Source organism: Python bivittatus, unplaced genomic scaffold (genome assembly GCF_059951505.1).
Source record: "Python bivittatus isolate LINGU-HERP-01145 unplaced genomic scaffold, Pbiv_v1 ctg000080_np1212, whole genome shotgun sequence".
NCBI lineage: Eukaryota > Metazoa > Chordata > Lepidosauria > Squamata > Pythonidae > Python > Python bivittatus.
This window is the reverse complement of record NW_028277035.1, coordinates 3,847,831-3,870,233: the sequence shown is the minus strand read 5'-3', so window position 1 is coordinate 3,870,233 and position 22,403 is coordinate 3,847,831. Positions and strand designations below refer to the sequence as shown.

The window sequence follows — 22,403 nt, the reverse complement described above, 5'->3', positions numbered from 1 at the left end:
TGTTTAGAAGTACTACACCTATCTATGTGCTACGTATAGGCAGGCTAAAGAAGCCATTTTCTCCTTTGCTCATTGAATTGTTGCTTCTCTATTCCATACAATGCTGAGTGTATGAGAATTAAGCTCATTCTGTTGCCCCATATTTTGGTGTGTTTGTATGTGGGAAATAAACCAGTTTCCCTTTAAAATAAATTTATGTATGAACTGGGTGAACTTGCCATTGCTGGCAACATTAAAAGTTTCCCCTGCACTCCTGTTTCTGAAGGTTTGCTGGCTAAGGCAAATGTCTAGAGAGCTTGTGCAGAAACAGCTTTGAGAGCATTTGTACGGAAGATAACAGGGCAAAAATCTAATAAATGAACACATTTGGCAACTGATGAGCCAGTCCAGACTTCCTCATTCTTGTGCTGTCCAGATGCATTGAACCATTATCCCCTATCACCCAGAATGGAAATAATGGGAGTTGTAGTTCAGTGCATCTAGAAGCTACTAAGTAACTATGGGGGTGGATAGGCACTCTTTTCTTCATTTTCTGAACCAGTTCAAAAGGAGGAGCCATAATGATGTAGAGAAAGAGACATTACAGTGAAAATGTTCTTCAAAGATGCCTCCAGCTGAGTCCCAGGGCAACAAAGTCCAGGACAATCACGAGGTAGCAGTAAAGGGATTTAGGACATTTAACAGCTAGCTAATGGTGGTCCAGATTTTTGCTGTCTGGCTACTATAGTCCTATCTTGGCATTTCTTTGAAGGAAAAAATACAAACTCTGTTAAGTTGAGAGGAAAAAAACCCCCTACAAGAATTGAAGGAATCCTATTGGCTTCCTTAAATGTTGAATCATTTACCAGGGGTGGGGGAAACTTTTTATCTCAAAGTAGGTTACAACAACATTTCACCCACGGTATGTATCGTTTTACCATGTTTAAATTTTTTTTGCGTACTCTATTATAATTATTCAATAATTATAGTTGCAAGGAGGCATTGCCAACCTGATTGTTTTTGCTGCTGCTGCTATTTTGCAAAAGAAACCTGAGGAACGTGGAGGTTGGATTCAACTACTGGATCCTTGTCTATGATCAAAGCCAGAGGTTTTTTTTTTCTTTCTCTCTCAACTTTCCAATCTGTTGTATCTTGAGTGTCATTTCAGAATCAGATTTCTCCTTTTGTTTAAAGAAAAGCTTCCTCTCTTGTTTTTTGCAGATGTAATTGAAACTAGAAACTGACAGCCCATATTCAGCTTCTTAACAAATGCATTCCTTTGCACCCATACAAAAAGTATGAAAACAGGTCAGCATCCAAAGCCTGAAGTAGATATACAGTAATTGTACTTTTTCCCATACCGTTTTTATTCTGAAAATGTTCATTCTGAAGTAACATTTATAATCTGTCACACAGGTATCAGCTCTATTCATAAATAGATACTGAAATTGAGCATGGGAAGGCATGCAACATGCAAATATTACGCTTGAATTAAATGAGCCATGCTGCAACCTGATACTTGAAGAGGGAGGCAACTTATTCCACAAACATCTGAGTCTATTTTCTGCCCATAACAATGGGAACTATTGATCTAATGCATGCTATCACATTCTGGAAGTATAATTCACATTCACATTCCCACTTTTCCATGGTCTTATAAGTCCTGGTGGGAAAACTCATTTGACTGGATCTCTTGAAGTATGAAGACCCAGTTTGGTCTAGTGGTTAAGGCACCAGGCTAGAGAGCAGGAGATGGTGAGTTCTAATCCTGCCTTAAGGCATGAAAGCCGGCTGGGTGACTTTGAGCCAGTCACTCTCTCAGCTCAACTCTCCTCACAGGGTTGTTGTTATGGGGAAAATAGGAGGCGGAAGGAATATTAGGTATGTTCACTGCCTTGAGCTATTTATAAAAATAATAAAGGCGGGACAAAAAAAAATCTAATCAAAATCTAATAAAGTAATTCTGACTCATGGTGAAAGTTGGATATATAAAAGGATTGACTTTACATACAGCTTGATTTAGGCATGATTACTGCACTTTATCCACAGAATAACTCTGAGGACATGCTATGAAACTGAAACAGTTTTTAGATTCAGTAGTAATATGAAGCTACTTTATTCACCAAGCAATTTTGGTGCATTGAATATTTATTGGTAGTGATTATTCTAAACATGAGCAAGTTTTTGGATTTTGCTCAATACACTCCTATGTGTTTCCCGTTCCATTTGTTTCACCCAGCCTGCTATTATTCTTTTAAGATGGATCCTTCGTAACTCAGGCAGCGCACCTTTTGACACCTTACGTGGTATCTGGAAATGGAGCCCTTCCTTCTGTATAGAACCTCAGAACTGAATGTCAGAGAGGGATGCAGTTCTGATTCCTAAACCACTCTGTAAACCTGTTGTTTGATTTCAGTATTATTTTAGGATTAAAAATAATACTTAACATAAAACTATTTTTCCTAGAAATGCTTGGACTGGATCAGTTCCAGTTTGGAAATCATCCAGACCGTTTGGATTTTTTTTCTGGACACGCATGGACTTGTTGAAATCATACAAGTATGAGAGCCCTGGATTATGTCCCGCTTGGAATCTGTTCATAGGGTTTGACTTAGGAGTGCACAGCTGACCCCGCCCCCCCACAAGTCTTGAGTGGAGAAGCCAAAAGGCAAGCAGTAATCCTGAATGTGACAGAAGGGCAAGATGATTAAATACATAGGAAGTACTGCTGGCCGGATGATTTTAAGGCTGAAGATGAACTTTCTCATATTCATACATTTCTCAATGATCTGCTAATGAGTTAAAATCCAGTTTGCAGCCTGGCATAAATTTGCACTGTGCTTCCTAAATTTTGCTGCCACTTCTCATGGCCTTTCAGTCACAATTCTGCCAGATGCCTTCCCTGAGCAAACTAATCTCCCTGTAGTTTTTGCATTCATTCTTACTACCCTTCCCTTTGTGTAGGGGAACAATAACAGCATTTTCCAGTTGTCAGGCACAGAATCAGTCCGTATGTGTTAAATGAATCATATAGCCACTTCATAAGCAAACCACAACAATATTTTAACATTTCACTAATTACACAATTTACATTTGCAACCTTACCATCTTTCAAGATTCTGAAAACATTTCTAACTTCCTTTACATCACTTTTTCATGAACACTCTCAGCTCCACTCTTTGAGATACCACTATATTCCCATGCAAATCTCCTCTAGCATTCCCTCACTTTTCATCCCAAATCATTTCAGTATCTTTAGTCTTACTTCCAGTCACTCTGCTGAGCCCTCTTCATCTAATTCAAAAACATTGTTTAAAAATTTTATTAAAATTGTTCTACCTTTTCTCTGATCCTTTTAACAGTTCTGTGTTGGCTACATTCTTTGCAACTATCCTTTCCTCTATGGATACATTATACAATATCTTTCATCCTAATATTTTGCAGCAGTCACTCTTTCATATGCATTTTTCTCATCCAGATAATGGATTAGGTTTCTACATAATGGATCTACTATTCTACCAAGCATCCTTTCTCATACTTCCCATTACCTCGGTGATACTCTGTCCCATAACTGTTTTCCTTTTGTTCCAAGCAGCTCCCACATCTTCTTTCCTTACCTCCATTTTCCATTCATTCTGTTGGGAGATTAATCTAATACCTTTTCATACAACAGTCTGATTTTCTCTTCCTGCAGTGATTCTACTTTCAACTAATTTCTTTCACTTCTTCCTTTTCTTCCATGTTCACTTTCCCCCTAAATATACCTTTGACACTACCAGAATTGGTCTGTCCCATATTTGAAATCTCTTATCATCTTTGTCTCCATCATGAATCCCCTCAGCTGTTTATCAGAAATAATAAAATATATCAACCTTTTAGATTTATTTTCATAACCTTGCCATATGTACATATGAATACATTCATGCATACCTACATATCGGAAAGGAGCCTATCTTTTTCTAAGATAATGTTCTCCAATCACCATTCTAATTTTTTTTAGGTGTCCAAATGCTTATTCACCTTTTCTGTATTCTTTCTTCTCATTCCTATTTATCCATTCATGTCCCAAAATAAAAATATTTTCCTCTGGAGTGCATTCATTCTGAATATTACACAATTTTTCCCAAAATTCATCTCTTATTCTTCTATTATCATCATTCACTGGACCATAATCTATAGATCCATACTTTCATTTACAACAGTCTAAATGATGCCAATTCATAGTTATTGACACTGTAAACCTACACTTTCAATTCCCTGCATGTATTCATGAACTCTACTCCACAAGTTCAGGCCATCTTCTTTCAGATTGTTTACATCTTCCCCCTTTCTTTTTGTGTCTCTAACACACAAAAATCTATTTGTTTTTTATTTCATTTTCTTCTTTTCATACGCTTTACAATTTACTCCTCTTACATTCTAAGTCACAATATCCCATATGCCATGGTTATCTGCAGAGATGGTCCTATAGATTTTGGACACACACACCCCCATCATAACTTTACCTTTCAGGTAATGCTTTTCAGTAATGTTGAGGGGATATAGACTAGTTTATCAGCCTTACCTGTATCTGCACCACATGAAGCATTCCCTGCTAATGTGAAGAACAGAATCTTCATATGAGTTCAATACCTCTCTGTTGTTATTAGCCCTTCAAGGCAGACCAGACTAGGAAACCAAAGTTATGAATGCTAATATTACTTTTATGATTAGGTTACAGTAACAGAAACTTGCAAGTCTGAATGCACTCCCCGCCCCGCCCCCCCCCCCCTTTATTTTCGTGAGAACTAGGGAGGGTCTTGTCTGAGATGCTTACTCAGGATACAGTTCTGGCCTGGACTCAGATTTCTTTTATCTGACTGATGTCTTGGTATCAGCTCTTCCTTCTGTTCCTCAAGGTTATTCCTTCTTCCCATTACAGTTATTCATTAAAGCTGACTTGTTTTGGGGGAGGAGTTTCATTTAATCTTTTTCTATTAAAGCATTACCCAGTCAAAAAATGAGGTAAGATTAGTCTGGTAAGGCTCATTCTGGACAAATCTATGCTGACCTGGTAATTATTGCATTTTCAAGGTGCTCAGAGATGAATCTCTCTGCTCTAGAATCCTTCCAAATATTGATATCAGATTAACTGGCCATAACTCAACAGGTCCTTCTTTTCCCCTTTAGATTACAATATTTTCAATTACTGTATCATTGTTGTCATAATTAGTTATCCCATCACCTTATTCTTCCAATACCCTAGGACGCTATTCATCTAGCCCTGGAGATTCAAACTCATTGAGTAAATAGTTATTCCTTTACCATGTTTTTTTCAGCCTCAAGGTTCAATCTTGTCCCTTCAATCACCTTGATCTTCCCAATTTCCTGTGAAACACAGACTGTCTTGTTAAAGAAGACTGAGCCACCCAAACTATATGTACAATACAGATCTATATCATCTTTTCTGCTCATTTGGGCTGATTTTTAAAAATAATTCACTTTGTATCCTTTGGAGTTGGCTGAACTCTAGTGATGCAGTTCTTTTTAAAGGATGCATTAAGTGGCCCTCCTAGTCCCCTTGCCTGTTTCTCCCAGAAGATTGGCAGCAGGGTAAGAATTTTCTTAGGAGCCAGAATCCATGTTAGTCAACAGGCTCTCCTTTCTGCAGTGGGGGGCAAAATGCTCTCAGTAGCCCAGTTCAGAAAAGAAACCTTAACAAAACCTTAAGAAACAGAATTTTTACAGCGTACCTTGCAATATAACAGAAGGATTGCCTCTTTCCAAAAAGTAGTGTATTTAATTTAAATACAGCAGCTCATAATGTCCATCGAGGCAAACTTTCTTGTAGTTTTTCACAGTAATAGGATTTGTGTTTTCGCATGCATAGACATTTACATGACTGCCAAGGATGGTAAGAGCAAACAGAACCCGACAAAGTACTGGTGAGAAATATTGGTGCTTCTGTGGAACAATCGTATCTGAAACTTGAGAGGAGAGGGTTCACACGTGTCTGCTCTCCACGAAGAAGGTCACTTTCCATTCCTGCTGCTCTTGCTGCCCAGCCACTTTGCCTAGGAGTCAAAAGTAAGGAAGTTCAGGTTGGAAGGGGAGCTGTCCAGCAGGAAGCTCAATGGGGAGGTTATTCTTACAACAGTGGCTTGATTCCAACTGAGCAAATGTTGCTCCCCCCATTCCTCCCCAGTTGTCCCTAGGGCTCTGATCCAGAGTATTCTTTCTCTTGAAAGCAGATCTCAAAGGCATTTACCGTGCTTCCACAAACACTATCTGTCCCTGGTCAGATGCTGCCTCAGGGAGTTCTTGGGCAGGATCAACATTTTCCAACTCCTTCTGATCCACTTTAGGCTCTTCCTCTGTAGTAGCCACCATTCCCAGGTGATTTGGCCAGGAGGGTAATGGGATGTAACGGACCGCTATAGCCCAGCACTTATAAATACGCAACTAATTTCTTGGTCCTAACCAACAGGAAGTCTTTGGTAATGCTGGCATGGAGTTCTGAGAGATATAATCCCAAAACATCTAGAAGGCACCAGTTCTTGGAAGGCTGAATTGGGTCTGCATGTGCTTATACAAAAGGCACAGAGAGAGCGAGAGCAAAATGAGTTAAATGTCAGTATTTCTAATCCAAGATGAAATAACAAACATATTGAGCCAGCCAAAAAATCTACTAGCATTCCCACAAAGCAGTAGAACTATTTATTCGCTTCAAATCCATTCCTTCATTCTTGACTGAAAAAAGCTATCTTATCTCCAATCTAAAAACCCAAATGAGTTCATAAGCCAATATGTTCCTTTCACAAGTGCTTTCAACCAGATTATTCCTCTAATATCTGATTCACAGATAAGAAGGGAGTTAAAAAAAAAAAGCCTTGTATAAATAGAAACATTCCTTCAGAGGAAAGATATAATTCAGATGGTGCAAAAGATAAACGTTGATTCAATAGTGTCTTTTTCTCTCTATTCTCCCTCCCTCAAAAAAAAGGGGGGGCACAAAGAGATAAAGATTTTTGCTGCTGTTGATAAAAACAATCTAAGCAGATGTTGGGGGTGGGAAGCAATAAAAAAGATCATCTCAGCTAAAACAGCTGTTGGGATAAGTTTAACTGCTCACTTCAGATGCTGCATTTTCTCCAAGCCATTTGCAGATGCGGAAAACAGAGAAAGCACACAAGGCATAAAATACTCAAAGCAGGAGCTTTTGACACTCATTTTTTCCCTCTCTCCCTCTCACTCACTCACCCACAAATGCACACACAGGAGGAGGAGAAGGAGGAGGGGAGGAGAGCGAAAAGTGAGCTCACATTCTCACATTGGTAAAGAGGCTGGTCTTGCAGTGCCTTTGAATATTCTACTTTTTGCCAGTTTCTCTTCCGAGTCATGCAGACACACACATGCTGAGCTGAAGGAAACCACAGCAATGGGCTGCTCTAGAAGATCTGAAATCTGATCACACACCATCTCCCTCCCTAATTACCTCTATTACATATCTCGGTCTGTCTATATAGGAAGACACTCAGACCCAGGAAAGAAGGCAAGGGCAGTATCAGCCACCCCATCACCACCCAACAGAGCACCTTTCTCTTCTTGCTGGACACACACACACATACACATACAGACAAAACCCACAGAGCAACAGACTCACACATCTTTTTCTCTCTTGGCTTCCTTGGAAGATTTTGCCGGCTGTTTTTCATGGAGAAAGTCCAAGGAGAAATGGAGATTGAGAGATGGGAAAGAAGCGAAGAGATGTCAGATGCCGAAAGGAAGGTGATTCAAGAGACATGGAACAGAGTCTACGCAAACTGTGAGGATGTTGGGGTCTCCATCCTGATCAGGTATTTACAATGCCCACAAGAAGCCACATTTTCAAGTACAAATGAATGGTTCAGGGGACAGGGTGGGAAGGTAGTAACTGTTTCCTTCAATGGATTAGCTGTGATTGGGAATTATTCCATTGCATGTTGATTTCCAACAGTTTGAGTAGAAAAGAGAGGGGAAAATACGCTCTGTTTAGCCTAGTTGGTGGCAATCAATATTTCAGCCAGAAAGGTCATCTTATTCTGTATGTACAACTGGGAGATTTAGAAGGAAGGGATGGCTCTGACTTAGCTCTTTGCTGATAGAAAGAGATATACATCAGACTCCTGGGTGAAATACTGCAACTTACAAGCCAAGATAAATCCAAACAGGGCTGCTGAAGCGTGTCAGCACCATCTGCTCCTCAGCTGGGTGGCTGTATCTGTGTAAAATATGAGGCTGAAGTTGTCTCCTGAGTCTGCCGTGAAGGTTACTAGCCAAGGGGTTGGTGTGAGGGAGGCAAACGGTGACAGGTAAAGCATAATTGGATGCTTCACTCTGCTGGAAGGCTCTTGGCAAAATTGCCAGAGGGCAGTGAGTGGGGAGGGTCATAGGAATCTTATGAAGGAAGTCTGTGGCAAAGGGTACACATGGCGCTGAGCAATAATGTGGCTTGTTTCGCTTTGGCATTGTGTGGAGTACAAACCCAGCCTTTGTGGCTTGAAAACCATGATTTCTGGCTTCATGTGGTATATGGTTTGCTTAACAATAATCTGACTTTGCTTCATGTTAACTCCTGCGTACTCTTTTGGAGATGTATGGAAGGTGCTCTTTTTACACTGTGTACATTTTTTACCAGTGTAAAAAGAACTATGCAGTGAGAAAAAGCCAGGCCTGAGAGAAATAAGGCCACTGAACTGATCTGGGATTTGAAACTATTCCCAACTATAAACTAGGTATGATTTAATGGAGTGGGGTTTGAGCTGGGAAAAGGGGTTAACATACATTTCCAACGCTATTGACCCAGTTTAATCCAAGGCCTCCCACAGCTGCCATTTTTAAGTTTAAACAAACCTTAGGAAGCCCAGTCACAGTTTTGTGCTATTGTACATGGTTTGACTAAGAGACTATATAAACTGGCACTCAAAAAGAACTAAGATTCTTCATTTATTTAACAAACATGTTCTCCATCAAACTGTTAGGTCAGTTTATAGCAACTTCTCAGAGTTTTGGGCAAAAAATCCCCTGCAGTCCAAGAATATCCAACTTGACTAGAGAGTAGAAAAGATTTTGGATTTTGCAATAATGAGGACACCCATAAATATACTATGGCGATATCTTCCCAGTTTTAAAGTTTCCCATCAGTTTTCTGTGGAAAATTAGACTAGTTGTTGTCTTTCAGGAGAAATTTTCCAAGAACTAATGGTCTGAAAGCTATATTACGTAAATCCCATTGTCCCATTGGGACAACAGCAGGATTGCCAGTCGCATCTTTAGCTATGTTTCCAGGCAGACCCTATGTGGAAAAAAAATGGGAAGAATTCATTTTCTTACAGATCTTCCAGTTCCTAGAAAATCTGAAGAATTTAAATTAGACCCAAGATATTTGGTGCTCAGTTATTTTAAAGCATGCTCTTTTTGAAAAATTTAAATGCCTCTTGTATTTGTTCCACAAAACATAATGGACATCCCTTGTGATAGTGCTACGATTCACAATCTTAACCAAGCCACGTTGAGGCATACTTATTCCAGGATATGCCTCAAACTTTAAGCAGCTGATCAGAATACTAAAAAAGGAACCAGAAGCCCATATACCTACAAACGAGACCCTTGAATTCACACCAAATGACCTTTCTTCAATTGAAGAGAAATTTTCTTGTTTTATTCTTGAATAGGAAGCTGGGGTAAATAAACTATCAGGATCATTTTGTAGTGATTTTAATTCCTTACCCCCATGTTGAGTGAAGATAGTGCAAGGACACAACTTTTCCCTTGGTATGGCCCCAGATTTCAGGTCACAGTTCCATTTGTTTTTCTTGACTTGAATTTATAAAACTGTGCATTTTTCCAACTTCTGTGTTCCTCAGTAGTCTCTTGATTCTTTTCCTATGAATCACTTTATTGTTATCTGGAGATAACAATACTTAGGTAGTACACACAGGTGCATAAACATACACACACAAGCTGACAATGTATTTGCCAGGTAGAAGTACCCATTCAACTGTGTCAAAAAGGCAAAATCTGTTACTGTGTAAAGATCCAGGATGTTACCTCACAACATCAGATTTCTTTCTTTATGAAATACCAGTATTAGGAAGCTGGAACAAACATTAACCTTATTACACAGAGATCTACTTCATAATTACAAAAAAATTACAAAGATAGCCTGTGCAGCTATCTATTTGTTTTCTAGACCATGACAATGTACCATGATTGCCTTTTGATTCAGAAAGTACGAGATTTCTGATTTCTAGATTTCTGTCAAATATCTGGTTTCCACTGAACCAAAGTTCAATGCAGGTTATATAAAACGGAACTGGCAGGTCAACTTTACACTATGGCATGACAGACTGAAGTTAAAGACAGAAGGGGATGAGGAACAAAACAAAATGCCCTGGGGAGATGTGGTTCTGGTGATGGGTATAATCAAAGCATTTATTCAGATTACTTCTTTGCTATGTGCTTTGAACAATAAGGGAGAAATAAACTCTGCTGCCCTGTGCAACGTGGCCATCAATTCAATTTTAAGGTTCTAAATGAATAGCAGAGAGAACGCAACAGAAGTAGGAAACCTGCCTTTTTGTTTTCAGAGTTTTCTGCTTTCCCTTTGCACATTCTCAGATGTCTAGAAAAAGTCAACAGGCTATCACAAATATCCTTGCTTTTCTGAATTATTTTTGACCATCCAGAAGTCTCTTTGCATTAACCCCCACCCCCCATTTTTTCCTGCAAATGACTAGAGTAGCACATGTATGCTATCCCTTTACATATGCAAACATGGATGCCAATATTCTGGTTGTGCCACTATTTCCATTCCATTTTGCTGCCTTGGTGTGAAACATAAGCTCACTTGGAAAAGGAGAAGAGCAAAGTTATTTCATCAACTGCAGGCACCTAGTTTGTTCTGGAAAGTGCCAATTATAGCTCAGAAGAAATTTATTGTTTTGCTTGTTTGTGATGTGTATTAAGCTTTGCCCATATATGGCCCAATTCAGCTCTGGCCACATGTAGTTACATTGGACTAGCTGAGCTATTTGTGCATCAGGAAAAAAAAAATTTCTCTGGGACTAATCCAGTGATGGACATCTGTATTTGAATGCCTAATTGACTTTGGTTTTTATTCTCTCTCTTTTTACTTGTCTTGCACCAGACTTGGTACCTCTATCCAGCTTCTACTTATCTCCCCCCACCCCCCGCTCCTACCTCAAAGGGAAATAGACAGAACTAGATATAAGGAAGATTTGGGTTGGGATAAGTATCCATTCCAGCAGCTCAAAAAATCTTGATTAAAAAATGAGCCTGACACATTTCTGTGGCATCAGTGACATGATTTGTCTGCCAAGTCAAGCCAACACAATACAATATATGGACAGATTACAGTGCACAGTTGTGAAGAACTGGCCCTGAATTCATTCTGTGCATGTACACAGTGACTGCAAAGTCATTACTCAGTGAAGGATGTCAAGGGCGGGCAGGAGGAAAAATGATAGAATCACTCCAGGAGGAGCAAAGAAGCTGGTACACAGAAACACCGGAGATTACCCTGTTTTTTACAGCCTGCAAGCCATGCTGAAATTAATTTCCAAGCAGGGCTCCAGAGCAGCCTGGAAAGATAAATGCTGTTTGGATTTTGCTCACCAGATCTAAGCATGACAGATAAGCAGGGAAAGGTGGGAGGGAGAGAAGAAAATCTGAATCCGAATAACCTGCCCTTCATTTAGATTTCTGAAATACAAATTAGACATTAAAAAAAACAAATCTTCTCTCTCACACACCCATAGGAGTCAAGCTCAGCTCAATGGTATCTTTACCTTTATCTCACACACAAACACACTAAAAATAATTTTGAAAGTTAGCCACATTATCTCTGGCTCTTTGTGCCAACAAGAAAACAGTTGCTATCCAGATTTCAGTACTGAAGAAAGTGTGAAGTATTCAAAGAATATTCTGATTCTAGGAGAAAAATGTAACAAAAATATGACAAAATAAGATAAATATTTTGGCCTTCCATTCAACTTCCTGCTCAGCCACAATTTGAACCACAACTGTTTCATTAAGTTTACCTCACAGGCTTGTTGTAAGAAGAAAACAGATAAGACTTTGCAATGGGCTGAAAGCTGGTATAGAAATGCTACTGTAAATAATAAACCTTATCTTTGTTCAAACGGAGAATTTTAGCTAATCCCAATTCCCGATATGTTTGTTCAAAATAAGATTCCGCAATAACTGAAGAACAAAATACCAAAGAAATAAGAGTATATATGTCTCTCACAACAACCATTTTATCAATTGTAAGAGCAGGTTTTTGTGCTTAGCCATTTCAGAATAATATGCAGTCCCACACTGACTGGTATATCATAAGAAAATTTGCGCATAGTAGCTTCAGGTAAACTATGAAAAAAAAACCCCAATATGTAGTGGATGACCAGCAATCCAAGTTAAAGAATATATTGGACGGGTTGGGGGTGGGGGAAGAAAAAGAGAGAGAAAGGAAGTCTGATTATCAGTGAAAATTCAGTACTAAATAATACCTAGGAGGCAGGAATTCCAGCCCAAAAACATCATGTGAGCAAATGTAGACAGTCTTGCTATGAAGTAAAGAAAAGCAATCTTCAGGGAGGAAGAGGAAGAGGAAGAGGAAGAGGAAGAGGAAGAGGAAGAGGAAGAGGAAGAGGAAGAGGAAGAGGAAGGAATGGAAGAAGACAGGAATTGGTCCTGGAATGATGCACACAAGGTTTTTTCAAAGTATTACCTTTAGCAGGGGAGGCGAATCCAATATTTTGAGACGGTACTGGGCAAAAATAATCATGGTTCAAGACAACTTTTTAGCTGTGTAGCAGTTTTCATGTTTTCCTTTATGACTCTTTCACAAGTATATTAAATATATTTTAGACCAGATAATCTTAATAAAGTGATATTTTGGAAGAAGGCATAAGGTTAATATCTTCAGAACAATGGTTCTGAGGTAAATTCCAAACTTTATTCCATCACAGCCAATACTTACAATTAAGAGACTATGTAGCTTACAATTATTTATTTAAAACTCTGCAGTCAGATAATGAAATTATCTGGAAGATGGTTGTTTCATCGGGTAACTTTTAAATAATTGTTGAATAGTTGTGGAAAACCATCTCTCCTTAATCAATCATCTCTAGAACATGTTACGAACAGCTTGAGAGAAAATGCTGTAATGATAAAAAACGGAAAAATCTTAACAGTAACTTTTCTGCTTGCGCTGTATTCATGGAAGCTCTCAGCTCTAGCTACCTCTAACTGCCTTTCTGAAGGGTCTTAGAGGGTTAAACGAGCTTGGGAATTACTTGTTCAATTAAGCCCAATGCAGTTTGCTTATCCTTGTTGCTGTAGCAGTCAGGAGAGATCGGGGATGGGGGTGAATACTATATTCACAGAATAGGTTTTGGCTCTTAATTTTCTTCAGCAGCATAAATACTTTGGAATAAATTCAATAACAAGAGTTTGCCTGCCAACCTTTCTTTAGAAAATCACAGAGAGCCAGTTTTCGTTGAAATTTTCCTGAAGAATTGGGTGTTATGGCATCCTCGTTCTCATATGTAAAGTTAAAAACATTTTTTTAAAAAAGATCAGAATGATTTTCTCAAACTGAACATTCAGAAAGTAATTACCTCCTGTTACAAATTATAATAATATCTTTGGGCTACAGTGAGTATAGAAGCAATTATATTGATGCAGGAAGAACACCAAGGATAGGAGCCAACTCAGCCGAGAGATTGATGTAGCTTCCAAAAATGTATTGAGCTTCTGATCAGTGTAACCCAGGTATAAGTTGCACTATCTTTATATTCAAATAGTTTTCAAAAGAACGCTGCTTATATTTTCAGTTAGAGAGTGGTTGAACTAATAATTTGTCCATGAGCCTCCCCCAACCCGGCATCTTCCAGATGTGCTGAAGTTGGACTTCCATCATTTGTAAGAATTTTGGTTATTGAACTCCAATATAGATAGACAGCTGTGGAAGACTGCTTCATGGTATATTAAAGAGAGTAATAGTGGGGTACTTGGGTGTGTGTGTGTGTGTGTGTGTTTTAATTAGGTGTACCAATGTCTTGTAATATACCCAAAAGCACCAAGATACAAATAGAAACCTAAGCATATAGGCAGGGTGCCAGTTTCTACAAGAAAGGGGAACTGTTAATGGTTTCCTATTTATTTATTCATTTATTTATTCATTCATTCATTCAATTTATATAGCTGCCCATCCCAGACCAGTGACTCTGGGAGGCTAACAGTAATAAACAACAATTATCAAACAGAAGCATTTCGACCCCATGGCCAATAGCAACAGTGTGAAATATGAAATGTTTGAAAGCACATAAGGTCCACAAAGAAGACAAACATTTGTTTTTGGTTACTAAAGTGGCTAATGTTATGTCAGTTTTGTACTGCTTCATTTTTTAGTTTCTTTATTCAAAGTTGCCATTTTATCAAAATATAAAAACCAAAAGCTTCCTCTCTTTCAACCCTTTTCTTCCTGTGTGTTCCCAGATGTATTTCCATGACTAGCACTTTTTTCAAAGTAAAGAAAATCAAACTTGGAAGGAATAGTTACTGGGAGATCCCAGATCAGACAGTATTGCTTCTCCAAATGGTGCCAAACATGGCCAACATTCATGCAGGTGATTCTGGGAGTTGAAGTGCGGCATATTTTGAAGGCACTAGGCCGAGAATAGTGGGTGCATTGAACAAAGCAACTTCACATTTTACTCTGTAGACTATAGGATTTGGCTCAGTGATGCCATTGCTGAAACAGAAAAAGCCCCATGTTGCATTGACTCTGCAAATCTTACCAGACGTTTCTTTCCTGCTGGTGTTGCTGTACAAGTGGACTTTTGCTGTCATCTGCATTAACAGCAGCAGACTTTGAACAGTGTTTGGATTCAGAGACCTTGCTGAACAAAATGTTATTAACAGAAGTAAAGCATTTGCACATATTGTATATATGTGTAGGGTATGTATGTTTGGGTATGTATACATGAATGTTATATAGAATATTTTATCAATAATGTATCTGGCCAAATAAAGGCAAATAAAGGCTCGGCATTATCTTCTGAAAATTAAACTAGACACTTTCCATACTGTCAAGTTATAACCATACATTAAAAGATTGGAAGGAAGGATAAGCCGATATTACATTAACAATTAAGAAGAAGATCAGGAATACATCCAGGATATTACAGACCTGCCAAACATACCACTTTTCCCAGGTATATTGGTAGAAAGCATGATTAAACATATGGAAACATTAAATGTATGGAAGAACAACCTTCACAGAGGAAGAAAAAGTTTAGCTTCTCTAAAGGACCTTTATGATCTTGATTGTAACTCTTCTAACTTTCTTTTGCTTTAGTTTTGGATTTCAGCCTAACCCTAACCTTAACTTTACATTCACTTCAAGATTTAAGCTACCTCTGAATGGGTTCACACAATACTCTAAGTCATGGTTTGTTTACCCATGATTTGTTTAAACCAGAATAGCTTGAATTCACACAACATCTACATCAAAATCAAACAAAGAAGTATGTCTTAATGTAGTATATGAATCATAAGGTAAATTAATGGAGCATAGATCTAACACTTGACACCATGGGAGTTAAATGGAAGTTCTGTGTTCATCTGTAGGATATTTTTAAATATCCGATACTGTGAATATTTAATGGGAGATGGCTGTTGACCTCATACCATGTTCTTTACTTGGGTTTTGTTTCTGTTTTTGTTTTGCTTTCTAGAAGCAATTGGCTGCCCTCTATTGGAAGCAGAATGGCAGAGCAGATTGACCTTTGGGTCTGATCAATTTGGGCTCTTCTTTGCTCATTTGATTGATGGCTTGACTGATTATGCACCATCAAGTCAGTGTCAAATTTTAGCAACTGCATGATAGATTTTCTCCATGACAATTTGTCTCTGATCCGGTCTTTCAGGTCTTCCAACAGTGCACCTATCACCACTGTAACTGGGTCCATCCACCTTGTTGCTGGTCATCCTCTTCTTCTCTTTTCTTCCACCTTTCCCCGCATTAATGCCTTCTCTAGAGAGCTAGGTCTTTGCATAATGTGTCTGAAGTAGGATAAATTGAGCCTGGTCATTTGTGCCTCAAGTGAGAACTCTGGGTTGATTTGTTTGATGATGCGTTGATTTTCTTGGCCCTCCATGGTATTCTCATGAGTCTTCTCCAAAATAACCTATTGTTATGCTCATAACCTATCGTTAACTACATGCATTATGTGTTTATCTCTTTTTTACCCTATTTTCAAAGAGCTGAGATTGGCATAAATAGTTACTTTGCACATTATTGTGCAATAATATATTGCATTGCAATCTGATAAGGACAGGCTGGTGGGATGATGATAGGGAAACATTAGGAGGAAAGGGAAAAGCACACAAAGGAATTCTAATTAGAAAGACTTCCTGATCCTTTTCTCGCCCTCTTTGCTGAGTAACACTTTGAAGCTACTCTAGCAAATGTCTCTGCAACTTCATATTGCAGCAGTTGTTGTCTGAAACGAACAGTACCTGTGATCACAGCTCTTATACAGCTGGCCCCCTCCCTGTATTTCACAGCTGGATAATAGATCAGCACTCCCATCCTGGAGAACTAGGTCATCTGGAGAAACATTGTTGGGAGGGACATGGAGAGGAAAAGCAGTCCTAATTGCACCTAGGCTGCCTTTGCAGAATTTGCTTCTCTAAATTATTGAGAAGCTCCATTCCTACAAATTTTGGAAATATTTTAGTCTGTATTACTGAATCACTTCATATTTCTGAGGGCCAAAAATGATCAGACAAGAAGCTGTGTGAATCCCGCTGTTCAAATCCTACAGTGAGTATAGCCTATCAAGACCCTGTTTGTCAGGTCCCTTTCCAGAAAATAGAGCCTGAACATAATGGTCCAGCTCATGGGCTGTAATGAAAACAAAGGAAAGGATGGACGCCCCTTGAGTGAATGTGAAAAGGAACACTGGATGCTGAAGGATCTAAAACCAACATTCCAATCTCAGAAAACTTTGCCGAAAAGGAATGATTCAGACAGCAGGCATTTTTGAGATCAGGATTTTGGATTTAACTTATTCAACACTCACAAATCACATGGAGAACTATACTGATTCCCCTTGAGACCCCTACTAGTTTAAGAGAGAGATGAGCCAGTTTTGGTGAGGATGGGTAGAGTAGCATGGTAATACAATATGAATCAAAAAATCCACGGAGATTGTGAAATGAAACTTTACGGAACTTATTATTATTATGGTTGGTTGCACAGGCAGATGTTTAGACTGGATTTGGCATTTTTGTCCACCTATCGAGTCCTTCCCAAGGACCTGGGATAGGCAGATGTTGTTTGATGGTGTTAAAGGTATCGTCGCAGAATGTAAGCTGTTCCAAGTAAAGCTGCCTTTTGCAATTGACTGATGGTGATTTTGTCAATGCCGATGGCGTTCAAGTGGTGCTCCAGATGTTTTGGGATTGCACCCAAGGCGTCTATTACTATTGGTACTACCCTTGTTTTCTTTTGCCACAGTCGTTCTATTTCTATTTGCAGGTCTTTGTATTTTGTGATTTTCTCCAGTTCTTTCTCTTCTATTCTGCTATCTCCAGTATTGCAATGTCCACTATCCAGACTTTTTTGTCTTTTTTATCAACAATTGTTAAGTCTCGAGTGTTGTGTGGCAGGTGCTTGTCTGCTTGAATTCTAAAGTCCCAGAGCACTTTAGCTTCTTCATTTTCTATTACTTTGTCTGTTTTGTGGTCCCACCAATTCTTGCCCTCTTCTTGTTGGACTTGATTTGTAATAGCAAATCATTATTTCTTTCTTTTCAGTCTTTGTATATTTGTGACGAGTAAACAACTTTTCTTCCAGTAGTTCTGCAGTGCTGGTCCTGGTTGCTCAGCCAACAGTCCTGAGTCCTATAGCCCACTTGTCACCAGATATCCAGGAAGTAGAACACCTAGTGCGGTCCTTGTTGACCTGGGCAACAACTGATCCAGTACGGGTTTCTCACCATATTGTTTATGGGAGAGACACTCTTCGTCTGGCTCCTCTGATGAGACCTGTCCAGTATGGTTGAATCTCTGGCATACCTCTCATCCTCCTTGGAGCACACAAGCTCCACAACCATATCAAGGTAGTGCCTCACTGGGTGTTGTTGTTAGCCACATTCTCCATATATTGCAAAATTACCATTAAACAGTCCAATGGGGCTTGGATATCTTTATATAGATAATGTTGTCATCATGACAAATACAAGCATATGATATGCAGTGATATATTTAACACAGATGTTCAAAAGAATAGATGGCTTCCATGAAAGACTAGATTATTAAGAAGAATGGAAATGGCAAAGGTTATTAGTTTATAATTGGCCAATACAGAAACCCTCTCTAGATCATCAACAAAGTAAATTTGGGACTGAGCAATGAGGAAAAGGGTACTTGTTTTACACTGTTGTACACTTTGCCCTGCAGAATTGACACATGTTAAGTTACAGATAAGATACTAGAAAAATGTGATAATGTGGTTATTTTGATAGCAAATACTTGAGAAATTGTCACAGCTTCTAACACACTTCTCAGTTCATGAATAATATAGCTGTGCAATTTGCTTTTAGTAAAGGAAACTCACAGGGATCTGTTTCTGTCTACAATCTGCTGAAATCAGGCAGATCTTCTCATACAAGGTCTCTGCCAATCATATTTTCCAACTATCAATTCAAAGTCTTTAAAAGTTGAGGGCAGTGAAAGCCTATGGGGTTCATCTTGTTCTAACAATGTTGCAAGTCCTTATGGAAGTGTTTGCATACTAACATGTCCTGCTTATGTCCTAGAGTTACAGAATTCTCTTAAAATAAGGGATGTCTTAAAGGTCCAGCTCCTATCTTGACATCTCTTCTGTTTTTCAGCAGGCCCAAATGTTATTACATTTTTATTTTTCCTATCTTCTAAGGACCTTAAGATGTCATTTTTCTTCCCCATTTAATTTTACAACAAATCCGTCATACCTTTCTAGATGTTTACAGATGAAAATACAGATTTGTAAGGCACCTTCTCTCAGGCCAGATGTTCCACTATTGAACAGTACAATTCAATAGTCCAGACTCTGTCTCAGTTGACTTCTGTTCCATGGATCCTCTTACAGTATTTAGATAGGCACGTGCATTAGCCTTTGCAGGTGGAAAGGCAACCCTGAACATTTAGAGGTCCTCCTGCTCATTCTACTGAAAGAAGCCTTAGACTTCTACCCAGGCCATACATATGTTTGAAAGTTCTTCCCAGACAGATGTTATATTCAATTATTTCACAGCAGTCTGTCCTCCATTATTTAAAAGCCATCACTATTTCTTTGGCAAAGATATACTAAAAATAGTTGTTACTTCTAGTTCAAAATATCTTCAGTAGGTGTAGGTTTGTAGAAAGGCAGGCTGTCTATTGCACAATAATTTGGTCTTCAAGCACGTAGATTTATCTACATATGCATCTGCTAAGGGATTTTATTTCTGGGGATTTGTGGGAAGGAATGGAAATAGGAAAAATGGCAGTGCTGGCAAATCAGAATTACAGTGTCTGTACCTATCAAAATATAAGAGCAGAATAGAGACAAGTATTCAAAAATAGAAACTACCCCTCTGGCAAATAGAAGGTACTAGCTAAGATACTTGGTCAGCTGCTATCCTCCCACATGCTTCATGGTTGGGGTCCAGTATTCCCCCTTCTCAACCCAATTTTCTATTTGCTGCTCTATACTTCTTTGCAAATGCATTTACCCATTAAGGATGTAGCGCTCAGGAATGATTATTCAGAGGTTATCACACTGTAGGGTAAACACCACAAGCATACAAGCATAGTTGAACAAAGTGGTAATGAATTGGATCCTGCTTCTTTTCTGCAAAACAGACTTCCACCCTCAGTGTTCCTGTTGGTGGAAAGGGGGGAGATAGTCTTTGCCAACTGCTCCCTCCCTCTCTCCTTTTCTATTTGCAGACCCTTGCATTAGTTCCCCCATGTTGTTGCAGAGCTCTTGAGTAGTTAAGACAGAACAGAGGACTGTCTTCCAAGTATGTGGGAGAATTGATGAAAATCATCTTCATCCATTTAAGGATCAGCAGCCCCATGAGGATGGAAGGAATTCTTCCATCTGTGGGTGACAGTTCTGGACCTAATTCAGTGCAATTTGAGGTGAACATTGTCATCCTAGGAAAACATTTACTATTTGAAATCAGAGGGGAAACAACTGTTTGTCCTCTCTTGGACCAGGCATTTCAAGCAGCTGGTTTAAATTTAAAAGGAGATAGATTTATATTTATACAGCAGGAAAATCATAGGTACCCTAAACCCATTGATTCCAAATCTGGTTTATGGCCTATTACTGTAATAACAGTTCAGGGTTGAAAGGAGCTCCCTGAGGAGATATGAAACTCAGAATGAGAAATGAAAAAGTTTGAATATGTGTCACCAATTCACTGAAGACACCAAAGCAAGGTTACGTGAACTGTACTGTATTTATTTGTGGATGCTCAAGTAAAAAAGAGATGGTTCATTCTGATTATATATATGTTATGTCATATTTAAGGAACATTTTTAGAGTGCAAAGGATTTTGATCATGTCAGGGAATTTCAACATCCCTTAATAGGAGCAGCTCAGGAGTGTATGGCTTCCATGGCAACCATGGGCTTGTTTCACTTCTTATTGGGACTTATATGTATAGCAGGGCATATGGATGAAGAGATTTTCGCTATTCTGGATGAAGGTGATTTGTAAGTCAGAAGGTCCAAAAATCCCACTGCCATGGAGAGAATATTATCTAATTATGTTTAGAATTGTTGGTGTTTTTACGCTTTGCAATAGTGGAGAACCTATTAAATGGCCTTTCTTCAGGGACTAATTTCCAGGGGATTCTCTACCCACAAGAGCTGGCAATCCTGTTGATGCCCTGATTGATCAGGGAAACGGGGCGGGGGGGAAGTGACCCAGGCAGCTCACAGTCCCCCCTAAATCCTCTGCTTGGTACACAGCTCAGGCATAGCCTTCTCTGCCATGGCCCCCGCCCTATGGAATACCCTCCCCCCAGAGGAGAGGCAGGCCCCTACTCTCTTGACCTTCTGAAAAGCAGTTAAGACCTGGCTTTGCCAACTTGCATGGGGCAAGAAAAGGGGCAACCACCCTGGGGGTGGCTAGCACCTTGAAGATGCTCCCCTATGTTAATGTCTTTTCTATCAGCAGTACCTTGGAAGATATTATTATTATTTATGTATGTATTTGGTTTTATCACATTTTATACTATTTTTATTGTATTTTAATTAATATTTATTTGTTGTTTTTATTGTAAACCGCTCAGAGTCACTTTCTTGTGAGATGGGCAGTGTCCAAATTAGAAATATAAATAAATAAAAATATGACTACAGAAATGTCAGGAAAAACATATGGGCTGAATCTAAGCAAACTTAGAAAGACCTATTCCGTACGGGTCATCTTTGCCTTTGTTACATAAGCATAGTGTCCTCCAGCAAGGAAGGACTTTCCAAAACTTGTTGTAACAAGCTTGCAAAACACTTGCACCCTTTTGGACTTGGAGTTCACTCTGAAAATCAAATGACTGAGGCAGCCTGCTGTCCAACTTTGATGGATGTGTTTTAATTTGCTCAGTCCAAAGACAGGAACAAATTGTTTGAAGGGAGGAGGCCAATAACATGATCTTTAAACCCATTTCCATTCTGGTTTTTAAAAACTGCCAGAGGGGAATTGGCTAGCTGGGTGGTAGAAACTATGAACGCTTCTTCGAAGAATGCTTATTTTATAACTTTCCTAAAGGAAGCAGCTGTAAGACCCTTATTTTAAAAGCCTTCACCAGTTCCCACCACCCTTGGTAATTATTATTCAGTTTCCAAACTTCCTTTTCTAAATAAAGTCCTGCAGTGGGCAGTGGCATCTCTGAGCTTTCTTGAATGAAGCTGATTATTTGGATCCTTTCCAATCTGCATTCAGACCCCGGTTTTGTAATGGGAACAGCTGAGGTCGCTTTGGAGAAAGACTTACAAGGGAAACTGGATAGAGAAAATTAATTTGGCAACATCCTTTAGATGCCACATAGCACTGATATTGGATCAGTTTCCAATCGCCTTTCTATTTCTTTCTAGTCCAGTATGTTCTCTGGGTCTTATGTATAGAGCCCTAAATGGTTTGTGTCCAGGACACAGGTGTCTGGAACAAGCCACAATGACATCACATCATCATGATGTCATCCCACAAACAATGTGAATTATAGGATTTGCCTCCATTACATAATTCATATCATATGTGCAATGATGTCACTTGCCTTCTTTCGTCTGCTGTGCAGATGCCTACGGTCCAGGACAGCTGAAGAATACCTCTTACCATGCTA

General features: G+C 39.0%; 1 protein-coding gene across 3 annotated transcripts in view; it reads left to right on the top strand.

The window, feature by feature from the left end:
* The window catches only part of CYGB (cytoglobin), a 72,867-nt gene that overhangs the window by 701 nt on the left and 49,763 nt on the right, over nt 1-22,403 (top strand). For all 3 annotated transcript variants that reach the window (XM_088133397.1, XM_025168002.2, XM_007430336.4), the window contains exon 2: nt 7,653-7,814. In XM_088133397.1, coding sequence (XP_087989523.1) covers nt 7,672-7,814 — 143 coding nt within the window. In that variant the 5' untranslated portion in view covers nt 7,653-7,671. The remainder of the gene's footprint in view (nt 1-7,652; nt 7,815-22,403) is intronic.